The sequence below is a fragment of the Pezoporus wallicus genome, unplaced genomic scaffold, assembly GCF_028554395.1.
Source record: "Pezoporus wallicus isolate ANWC-B61680 ecotype Strahan unplaced genomic scaffold, APGP_CSIRO_Pwel_v1 contig_3817, whole genome shotgun sequence".
NCBI classification, from domain to species: domain Eukaryota; kingdom Metazoa; phylum Chordata; class Aves; order Psittaciformes; family Psittacidae; genus Pezoporus; species Pezoporus wallicus.
In genome coordinates, this window is record NW_026635157.1 from 10,842,531 (window position 1) to 10,854,779 (window position 12,249).

The 12,249-nt window shown below is 37.0% G+C and overlaps 1 protein-coding gene across 6 annotated transcripts in view; it reads right to left on the reverse strand.

Annotated features, from left to right (window-relative positions):
• Positions 1 to 12,249, reverse strand: part of LAMA2 (laminin subunit alpha 2) — a 368,416-nt gene that overhangs the window by 140,342 nt on the left and 215,825 nt on the right. For all 6 annotated transcript variants that reach the window (XM_057408938.1, XM_057408930.1, XM_057408924.1 and 3 more), the window contains exons 17-18: positions 9,262 to 9,389; positions 3,617 to 3,703 (exon numbers count right to left, since the gene is read on the reverse strand). In XM_057408938.1, coding sequence (XP_057264921.1) covers positions 3,617 to 3,703; positions 9,262 to 9,389 — 215 coding nt within the window. The remainder of the gene's footprint in view (positions 1 to 3,616; positions 3,704 to 9,261; positions 9,390 to 12,249) is intronic.

The following is a 12,249-nucleotide window of genomic DNA, read 5'->3' on the forward strand; positions in this document are numbered from 1 at the left end:
CTAAATAAATAACTGCTAAGTGCAATGGAACACCACTGAGATTAAAAAAATAAAGAAAAAAAGGAGGAAAAGCAGTGAACAAAGATTGTTTCCATATTTTTCTTTCTTCTGTGCTCACCTTTAGCCTCAAATGCAGGTACGTCTGTGACTGACACTTTTTATTTGGCATAACTGGTGACAAATACAGGGCCACTATATAAATGTATATGTACATGTACTGGGCCTGGCTGTCATGGAGTTAATATTCCTTAGAGCGGCCTGTGTGGTGCTGCTTATACATACATATATGCACACAAACACAGGTCTATTTTATACATTTCTTTATATTTACTGAAAAAAAACCCAAACCAAAAACTCTTGAGACAGAGTTAATTTAGGCAGCAAATCCAAACACTTTAATACCTGGAAATTTTTACAGTTACTTTTAAACATACGTGCGTTCAACCTGTGCACAAAATTGGGCAAAAGCTGTGTGGAGAAATGGCTTGTGAACACACAGTTAAAAATCTTAGCTCTGGTGCATGGCACAGATGTTATTCTTGTATGACCAACTATAAATCTTGCATTTTCTAGTGTCAGAGTGCAAGCTGTAAACAATCCTGCATAAAACACTTGTACCAGCTCTCCTGAACGTTTGACCCTTTTCCCATCATCACTGAAATACAGACTTGTACTTCTGGCAATAATGAAAGAATTATATTAGCTAGGAAGAGCAGCAGGTTAAAGCCAAAGGCCCCACAAGGGCCTGTGGCTGGTGGAACTCTGTGCTAGATCTGAAGAATGGGGAGTGGGAGAGGAAGGAAGGACATAACCAAGCGCATCCCTTTCCCCACACTGAAGTTACACTGACCTCTCAACTCTCCTTCTAGGAGGAAAAGGTTACTGGAATCATAGTCATAAATGAAGGAGTGCTTCTGAAGAAGCAAGTCTCTCACACAGTTTTTATTTTCTTCCCTAAAACTCTGTTCTCCAACCTGTATCAAGACTGTGTAGTTGGAAAATGCGTATTATCATTCTGTAAATGTGGTGAGCTCAAGATCTTTGACATTTTCATACACCCTTTCTATGGAGTTAGGAGAGTGTCTGTCCTACTTCATAACACGTGGGAAAACAAGTAAAGGAAGAAATAATTCTAATTTACCATGGAAAAGGATTAAATGGGGAAGCTGGGCTTGATATGTGCTATCACTCAGCACAGTGTATATCTGCAATTACTTTGACGGTGTTATGAGCTGGACCCCTCAGAACACTGAGCAATTTTGGCAACATTTTCCTGAAAACTTCAAGTGAGAGAAGTAGAAATTTTTTTTGACATTTTACAACTCAGATGTGTATATGTATGTATCTCCTTAGGGGCCAGACAATTTTGGAGGCCAAATAAGTACAGTACTGCATATGCTTAGTATGTCATGATAACGTGGTTAATGAATCGTGTGGCTTAGGTACTTGTCACTGCAGTTGCTAAAATGAAAGGGAACTTCAGGTAAACTCTTTTAGCAGTTATACAATGACTATTAATAGCAAAAGCAACATGCTTCCTCCTGTTCATTATTATTGACAGCTGTGGGTATTTCCAAGCAACTTGCTACAATTAAAAGCAAATAGTTCCATGGGCATTGGAATTAATGGCCTAATTTCCAATAGATTTATATCTCATTGTTACAAGGCTAAGGGCTGATTATTTGATGCAGGATGTTGCTATTCAGCAGGGAGTAATCCCTCAGGCAACTGCAGTGCTTTTTCCTTGCCCTGTGAAAGTTTTCTTATGGACAGATCATTTAATAATCTCTCTCATTCTCTCTCTCTCTCATGTATTCTCTGCTGTTTAATCAGGTGTGAGTACACACAGTATTCTCCCCCTTAGCTATGAGGTGTCCTGATTTATTAACCTCTATTGAGCCACTTCTTTTTAATAAAACCTTCAGGAACAATTATCTTTGAGACCTCCTACCCTTCTGTTAAATTTGGTTGAAACTGACCTAGAAATTCAAATATCTTTGCAGGCAGACAGACATGCACAAAAAGATCACACTAGCCTTATTTCCTTAGGAAATCAGGCTAAAATCTAAGCCTGACATTTATTCAGATTCTGTCCTACTGGATCTACAGCCTGTGCTCCACTCAGAAATAGCACTTGTTGCTAATGGAAGCTGTCAATGACCTAACATTGACAAACTGCCACCAAAGTGCTCTTGATGTGATTTATTCCTTCCATCATTAACTTCACAGACCACTAGCTGAAAGGAGGTGATGACTTCCAAGACAGACAGGAAAAGACAGGCAGAAATAGCACGCAGCAGGGCAGACTCAGTGATGATGGGTAGAAACAGGTGACAGTCTGCACTCTTACTTTAGGACAGATATATCACAACAGGGGGTTTAAAAGGAAGTAGCTGTAAATGTAAATTGGAAAGACAGGCCTAGAGGGCCATTCACAGCATATGGACAGGTTCCTGCTTTTCTGGTTGGTTCTTCCTTGATTCTTGCTTTTCCTCAGCCCGGCCTGAATATTGTAAGTTTTCATTCAGAAGCCTTACTCTTTTTTTTAGAGTTTACAATGGAAAATGCTGCGAGCAGCTCATGGAAGCGCCAAACGGCAAAAGCCTCCTAAGAAACAAAAGTGCCATGTTTTCATGGCCTTTCATGGGGTAAATAATTGTAGCCAGATGTTAGTTATCAGGCTTCTCCAGTCCCTCTTACAAAGGTGTCATTTTCAGGGTTACAGGTGACTGGGATCACGGAACTAAAGCCAATGCTGATTCATCACAACATCCAAACAAGTAGGAGAGGCACCCTGGCACACTAACTACTCCTGAAAGCTGTTCCATCCATGTGAAATACCAAGGGACCAAAGGTGGACAGGCACAGTGATGATATCCCCTGTCTTTGCACTCTCACTTGCTGTGGAAGTGGATTTGTGGGAGCTTAGCACCAACACTCACACTAGCCTTCTGTTTCATTTAAATTTTTCATACAGAATAACAGGATATAAGAAGGGGGAGAACTTTCTCACTACTAACATGTCACTCAGACCTGTCACAGCCAAAGACAAATTTTATTTGTCTTTTGTGTAGGTATTAATAACTGTAAGAAATATATATTGAGCTTTTCTATGTATTTGACAAAAATTATCTCCTTTGTCATTAAAACCTAGCTTGTTCTACTTGCTAAATAAAGACTGCAATGGGAAACTAGAAGCAATAAAAATGTAAAATATTCTTCTTAAAAATAACTGAAATCAACAAATAACTTATTGGGAGAACTGTATTTTCACTGCGTATTAACTTCTCTAAAAGAGACATCAGTAATTTATTGCATATTTGATTCACCATGCTCTAAACATTCAAACGGCAACAGAGACAAAGTAATCATAAAAATGTCAGGAGAGTGCCAGAAAAGCTAGAGGAATCATTTTTAAAAAAGTCTTCTAATCAAATGACACTTGGAAGCTTTGTACTTTACCATAAAGTAACAAAACAAGCACTGGAACTATACAAAAGAAGGGACGTAATATCAGAGGAGGATGCACAGGAAGTAATAAAAAGGTAGAGCAGTTCCATGTGATCAACAGTTTTAATTCAGATCTCATATGGTTAAAAGCACGGTGCTTGCTTACCTTTCACAGCGTGGTCCCACATACCCAGTTGGGCATTCATCACATATTAATCCACGACTTCGGTCAAAATGGCATGTCGGGCTAAAGCTGTGTTGTTGATATTGGGTAAGAAGAGGGACAAAGAGGAAGCATAAAGAAAAGATGGTTAACAGCATAGCTCTCTTCCTACTTCAGAGATCACTAATTTGCAAAACAGTGCCCAGGCAAAATGATTCTGGTCTAGAACATGTGGTTTAAGTTTCACTCCAGCAAATTGAATTTGGAATGACTCTGCTATTTCTGTGACACTGAATATAGAGTAACGGATGGCAGCATCCCAATAGCCTGTTATTATGGGACTTGAGCCTGCCACCACGTGCTCTGGATACCATTAGAAAGGCAGGAATGTACAGCAGTTTGTTTGTGCCCCTGAGGGCCTGGCAAAACAATCTATGCCATAATGCAGCCTCTATATAAATCTTTCTGAAGGACAACTGATTTGAAAGCTCAGTTAACTTTGTGTATAATCAGCTGTGAAACAAGCCAGTGAACAAGAAAGAGGATGGGTGAAAAGGGAAATATCTGGTGGCGCTTCCCAGGGAGTGCATTTGAGTAAATTGAGTGCCACTGACCTCAAGCAACACGCCAGACAGGCATGCTGAAGTTTAAGAATAGCTTGCAATGTAGAAAGGTTTACCTCTTTGCTATGCTCTACTTATTTTTAGCTGTTGGTGGAGTTTTTTTTAATATAAATAAGGATACAATAGGCATTTACAAGCTCCACCTCAATGTCTACATTTACCTCTGAACTGTTTAGCACTTTGCTTTCCATATTCTTTCTCCCTTAACACACTTTTGTGAGGAAATCTCCTGACACTCTAAAAGATACCTCACAGAGAAGAGCCAACCTGTTGTTCTGTCATTCTGGAATGATTTTTAGAGAAAGAGACATATGAGCACCTTTATAGGGTCTCATCAAATAGTGGTAATCGATTCTGTTCATCCAAATAGGGAAAAAGAGAAGAGAAGAAAAAAAAAAAAAACACATAATGGGCCCAGGTGCATAGTACCTATCTGAAAAGATGACACTACACTTACCTTTTGTAAACCAGGAAAACAGAAGTTGAGAAGGAATATAACTGCTCTAACAAAGATCAGAAGGAAGATAGGTTAAAGGTAAAAGTTCAGACAACAGTAATGACAAATTGACATAATCTGATCATGGATAAACTAAAGCAGGATATAGGACGAAAGTTGCTGGAAAAGAGGAGGCACAGGGAAGACAGAAAAACCTTACTAGTATCATGTAACCTGATTACTTGCTGGTGATTGAACTCCACTTTCAAGAGTCATCGTTCTTATGATCTGACATCAGTTACTCTTTATACTGTTTGTTATAGACTATTTCCATTTAAAAATACCATGCCTGTCATGGGGCAAGTTATCCCACAGACAGGAGATCAGTAAGAAAAACGTGGGAGGGTCAGGTCCAGTAAACTTCGACAGGTATTGGGATTTTCCTCTACCCCATGAGGATTATGTTATTGTTATTTTGCAATGCTGTTCAATTAAGAATATATTCACAAATGCACGAAGAGCCAGTTGAAGAAACAATAATTGTTTGTTATATTTTTAAACGGCAATGAAAGTAATTTTCTACTGAGGCACGGATTATCATTGAATCTAATCAGCAGCACCTGACTTCAGATAAGATCCTGGTTGTCACTTTCAGCCTCACTCTTTCTAAAAGCTTCATGGGAAAGTGGGGAGACGTTATCACAGCTCATAATAGCATTGCACAAGATAGACTGTACCACAGTTCAGTCAAGAGCTCTGAATTCAACTGCATAAATTTTAAATACAATAATAATATTTAATATTACTAGGAAATAATAATGAATAGCAGAATTTCCATGTTTTAAGGATCATGCTCAGACCTAGCATCCTTTGATTCTTTCTCTGACTTAATAGTCAGTCCACATATCAGTAAACATTAATACATTGAGGAATTCCCATCTACATATTATAAAGGTTATACATCATAGCAGGGTGAGGGGAATTTATCTTCCTGATTATTTAGAATCTCATTACTCACTAGTGGTAAATATCAATGAACAATATGTATTGATCTGCCAAAGCAAGCTTCAAAAAAATGTTAGTCCCTTTTGATTCATAATCAGTCATTTCAGTTTTTACTGAAGGTAACAATATAACGTCACAACATTAAGACCAGTCAGACATGGAACAAGAATAAAGACACAATTAAGGGTATATATGTAATAGGTCTATGTTGGGAGACAGGGCTTCCTGAAGGCTTACAACTCTGTTATAAAAGCCATCTCTTTGGAATAAATTTGTGATTTTATTTAATTTTCATAGGAAGCAACAAAAATCTAAGACCATCCCAAATTCCCAGTTCACATGTTACGAGTTTACTTGTGGCCTTCCCAGGCTGAGCGAGTTATCTTCTAGCTCCCATTTCCAGTGATAAAACATCCCTGTCAGGGTCCTCATCATCCATATTAAATTTATTGCCACACCTCCCGTATGAAGACAGGCTGAGAAAGTTGGGGCTGTTCAGCCTGGAGAAGAGAAGGCTGCATGGAGACCTCATAGCAGCCTTCCAGTATCTGAAGGGGGCCTATAGGGATGCTGGAGAGGGACTCTTCATTAGACTGTAGTGACAGGACAAGGGGTAATGGGTTAAAACTTAAACAGGGGAAGTTTAGATTGGATATAAGGAGGAAATTCTTTCCTGTTAGGGTGGTGAGGCACTGGAATGGGTTGCCCAAGGAAGCTGTGAATGCTCTATCCCTGGCAGTGCTCAAGACCAGGTTGGATGAGGCCTTGGGTGACATGGTTTAGTGTGTGGTGTCCCTGCCCATGGCAGGGTGGCTGGAACTTGATGATCTTAAGGTCCTTTCCATCCCTAACTATTCTATGATTCTCTGATTCTATGAAAAGCAGTAATTATCCCAGCCATCTACATTTGGTAGAAAGTATTATATAATAGTATCTCTGATAATTTCGGGGGGGGGGGGGGGGAAACAGTTTATTTGAAACTCCTTAAAGACTAAGATGTTAGAATAGTTTGTAAGAGTTAATGAGAAGAGGTAAGATGAAGAATTGCATTACATATGCCATTTGTAATATGGATATTGATCTAATTTGCATTATATAAGTGAAAATATGGAGATACATGAAAAATGAGGAAAATATAGCCCAGGATCCAGAAGACAAGCTTAGACAATTTTAGTTCCCTGATTTTTCCAAGCATTCTTTTCTGACATATGGCAAGCCACTTATCACTGCTGTGCTTCAGAAGCAGTTTTACGATTTGCTTCAATGACTGTATATGGAAACTGCTGCCATTAGAAAATAGGAGAGGGAATGAGAAGCAGTTAAATCAGCTTAAGTTAACTACAGAACACCACCATCACCACCATGTTTCTAAAACGGTTAGAATAGTTCTCCATCTTATGTGGCACTGCAAAGAAAAAGACTCAGATACTGTGAAAACACTGATGGCAACCATTATAAGCATCAGAAAGAAATGACACTGCTGTAAAAGACAAAACAAATTTAACAGAAATATATCTCAGAGGCTCATTACAAGGACAATATTCTCCATGTACCAGGAACTTAGTATTAAGCTTGATACCTACAGATGTCTTCTCACACCATCTTAGGAATTGTATATTAAAGGAATTGAAATCTATAGACAGCTATTAATAATTATCTGTACATAAATCAGTCACTTGTTAGGTTATTCTGCAATAACATGACATATACTACATCTGTATCGCATAGCTGTATTTTTAAAGAGAACTAAATAGTAAAAAGAGGGCTCTCTTTTTTAACTTCAAAAAAAAGGAAAGTAAAGCAGACAGAACTCTAATGAATATGTAATAAAAAAACCTAAATTCAGTCTATTTGACTTGTTTGTTACGCATCTGCACAAGAAATAAATGTGACAGTGTTTTTCCAGTTTTGTCAGTACAGTGTTCTCAAATAAGAGAAAGTTAATTAATTAACTGTGCAAGGAAGTACTAAGTATGTGAAAGCAATGAGGATAAGCAGAGGAAACATGCCTAAGCAGCAGATATATAACAACTGAAGAGCTGTGCTAGCAGGAAGGCAAGCTCACATTCTACAATCAACTGGAATTTCTGCTGATAAATGCTTAAATGATTCTTACCTAGATCAGTGCAATTTTAAAATGACACTGCCACTATTCACTGTTCAGGCAACAGCATTTGCCTGAACTACTGAAAAGCAGAATCTGGTTCACCTATGCCTTACTGGCACACTGCCACTCAGATTATGCTCTCTTCTTTACTTGCATGTTGCAGAGCTCCCTCTCAGAGCCCTGTAAACCTTACAAAATGCTCTTTATACTCTTAAATAGTAAAGTACATTTCATAGATAAAATCTGTTTCAAGGAAAAATGGGGCAAAATAGAAGACGCAAAGCTAAAGAGAGAGAAAAAAAATTACTCCAGTGCCTTTGTCAGCTCCTATAGCAACCTAAGCTTAAAGCTTTAAAGCTGTGTGAAGAGCTTGGAATAAGGCAGCCTCTGTGAGTAGATTACAGTCTTTCAGTACAATCCTACAATCCTTCTGAAATGCTTATATGGACTAATGATAGTTCTTTTCGGAAGGGAACCACATCCAATTTGTGTTGGAATTTGGGCAAACATTATTTATCACTGCAAACATATCAGACACATACTGAACAGTTCCTGATCTTCCTGAGCTGTTATTGCATGTGTTGCACCACACCACCTCTTCTGCGTAACCTGGACATGTGCTACTTGCACCAGGGCTCCTTTGCTCTAAATCCATGCTGGATGTCACAAACCAAATGAGCTAATTTGAACTGATACTTGTAAATTCCATTATTTTTATATGCATAAGAAAAGATTACCAAACAAGATTCAGAACAATTTTCTTCAACTACATCATGTAAAATGATGTTAATATTGTTATTTTCCAGGTCATAACTGAGATAAAGCAAATGAAAAAATACTCAAGCTATTCCGTCTATTAATTATGGGTAGGCAAGTAGCACATAAAAGCTTTCATAATGAAGGAGACTTTTGTTCTTAAGAGTTTTGATTAATTTTTCACCATTCTTTTTATTTAAAAAAACAAATTCATAGTGATTTTTCCAAGATACGCTGAGAAAATATGTTCACTTGCAAGATCTAAGGCTGAATTCAGACTCCAAATAAATCAAATGAAGGTTGACCAGAAGAAAAGGAAAATTAAAGCAGAAGAAATCACTATTTTATTTGATCAACATGAACTGATTTAAAATTCAATTATTAAAAAAATCTGACTTGTCGAATTTGTAAACTTAGCTTTAAAACTAGAAGACTCTTAAGGAGAACAGAAAAACGAACACTAGTTTTTGATTCAAAGAGCAGTCATCCAAAATCTGTTGTTCTTTCTAGACTAGTCTCACCCAGTCTTTTTCTTGACCTTTGCCTCTCTGGGAAGCTAAGTGCTCTTTGTGATTATATAAAAACCCAGAAGTTTACATTGCAGGACATATTATTGAATAAAACAAAAAATAATCTTAAGTGTACATGCAGAAGTATAAATTAAAAAGGTATGCAACTTACTAAGTAAAAAAGTGTAATACACAATAAAGATGCATCTTACTTGTTGGAAGGTATATTTAGGGGGCAAGCACACAACAGACAATCTTCAGCTGTCCCTTTAGTAGGATCACCATAGAAGCCAGGAAGACATCTATCACAATATGAACCACCTGTGTTGTGTTTGCAGTCCTAAACATAAAATGAAAAGCACAAATTCGCGATTAGAGAACTTATATATGGAAAAATCCTTAAAGGTCATTCACCTATCCATCCTCTCAAGAGGATTGTAAGAGGTCTGCAACATATATTCTAACCTTCTGCTGCTGTTTGAGAAAGTTTTAGAGGTTAGCTTCCACAAAGAATACTTCGTATGCATCAGGTATTTTGTGGGGTTTTAGATAATTGCTCTTTATGTAAAACCCAAAGAATATTTAACTGCAGACCTTTATCTTTCCACCATACAACAGCTGCACTATTGCTTTAGCTAGCTTAAAGTAAACCAGCCTTCACAGCAGCACAAACCAGGTTTAGTATTGAAGTCTTACAAGAGGCCATATTTTGTGACAGTTTTCAGATGTTTCTCCCAGAAATACAGCCCAGACTATGTAATTTATAAAAAATAGATTATTACCTTTCACATCTAAGTGCTTCAGCTCATTTTACTAGGTATATGGCTAGAAGTATACTAAATATGTTTGTGAAGATAGCAAAGCCTGAATTACTTAATGCATGTTTCTAGAATACCATCCATGCTCTATGTTATGAGTAGAAACAAGGATGAGGATACTGTATATAAGGCCCTATCCAGCAATTTATGTTCCTCCATGTGACCAGCTTTCATAATACAAGAGACAGTTTACCTTAGCATATGAAACATCCAATATAAAACCAGCAGCACTAGATCTCCATATTTGTATATAACCCTTGGCTAATCTCAAATTCAGTGATCTTTTGGAAAAATGGAAATTGGTCCTCTGAGAATAGTTTTCCCATGGTAATATGCAAGAACCAAGCTTTAAAGACTAATTACCCCTTCTACTCTTCTTTCCCCCTCACTATATAAGATCTAGAAATTCTAACTAATTTGGCAGGATCTATGATAGGATCAGCAAATTAGTTTTCTAGCTTAAACTCTTTCCTCATTTTTACCACATTTTGGCACACCACGCTATTCTTTTCACTGTTATTTGCCACAAGATACCCAAGTGTAGCCCTTTTACAGTGTAAAAACAGAAAAAAGCAGGAGAAATTACTTTGGCTTTTAAATGCCAAATTGATGTGTTTGGGTATATATTGAAAACATACATGGCAACTTGAAAAGGCCACAATGTAAACCAGGAGGGAGATTTTATTTCGTGGGGTGTGTTCTGACCTGATTTAGACAATGGGCCAGATCAAATCTAGAATCTGTTTCACCCAAGCTGCTGCATAAGAATTCTTGAGGGTTCTGTGGATTTTTGTTTTGTTTTGTTTTGGTTTTTTTAAAGGTGTAGGTATTTCCAAACTTATATTTTAACTTTAAATATTTTTAAGAACACTTAAAAATTGTTTTCCCATTTTAATAAGTCATGCATTTGGTACTATGTTTAACAGACTTACAGACTGAGAGACATAATGTATCCTTACTAAGGATAAAGAAAATTGCACTATTCTAAGGAACACTGATTTCTTCCTCATGACTTTCCAGGATTGCAATGATTTGTGTAACATTTTTTTTTGCCTTGTGCTTTGCGTAGCCAGTACCATACATTTGGGCAGCTGAAGAAACACCTGAACATGGTCCAGTGTGTGGCGTCCCTGTCCATGGCAGGGGGGTTGGAACTAGATGATCTTAAGGGCCTTTCCAACCCTAACTATTCTATCTTTCTATGAATACCCTTCTCAGTCAAAAAGCCCATGTCTCCTGAAATGCCATTTGCTGTTTTAAAGGGTGCATTCCTATCGCTTTTGTATACAATCAGCATATCTTTGAAATGAAAGTATTAGTCACAATATAATATTTTCACCTATTTGATAGATTGTGAGCTAATACCAACTATTGAGACTAAGTCAAATAAAATTATGGCTTTAGAACCATCAGCTGGTTTAAATTCTACTTCATTAAGTCACTTAAGCTCGTTTGGTTGTTACTTCAAGTGCTGTCAGTCAAAAAGCACCTGCTGGTCATACTGAAAAAGTAGCTGGGAACACAAAGATACGCTTTTGAAAGATGTAACAAAAATAATTTAAGTGTTTCAAAAGAAAGATCCTTTGCAATGCAACTTTTTTTAAGGCATCATGTCAAATTATTTGTACTTTTTCTGTAAAATAATGGATTCTCCTTTTGTGTGGAGTTTAGCTTTAAATAAGCACAGACATACCTTAATGTTTTTGAAGAATATGAACAGCTTATATGTCAAGGATGTTATTAAAGTGAGAGGAGCTAACATACTATTTTAAAACCATGCATCTCTTACAGAGTGGTATTTGCAACTTCTGCTTTTTTTAAAGTAAAAACTCCAAAACCTTCAATTTTGTAGAAAAATAATTCATGTTACAAAGAGCTGACCTTTTCTTTGATGAATTATTTTCTGAAACTCTAACATCAGTCATTTCCATGTACTGTGTCTAATTCTCCTCAATCCAGTTCTCTGTATCAGCTTACTCACCATGAATCAATAAATTTAAAACCAAAAAAGAACCCCATACATATCAAAATCTGAGCACGTGTTGCACTGTGTATATGTTAGACTTTAACTGAGAAATTATTATCTTGTATGGTCCTATACTGTTCACCCTGAGCCAGGTTGGATTTTGCAGGACAAAGAACAAGGACTATGTAGTACGTACATGTGACATAATTTGCCTGTTGTGCTCAGTGGTGCATTAAACTTTGTGCTAATTTGCCAAATTTACAGATCACTGTAATTACTGAAGTAGATGAGTTATTAGCTTTTATAAAGACATTATCAGTACTCATGAAAAAATTGTGTTTTCTTTATAACAATTGGTTGAATCTAATTTTAAAATTGCCAACTATACAGCAAAGTTTTGAGCATTCTCTAGTTTG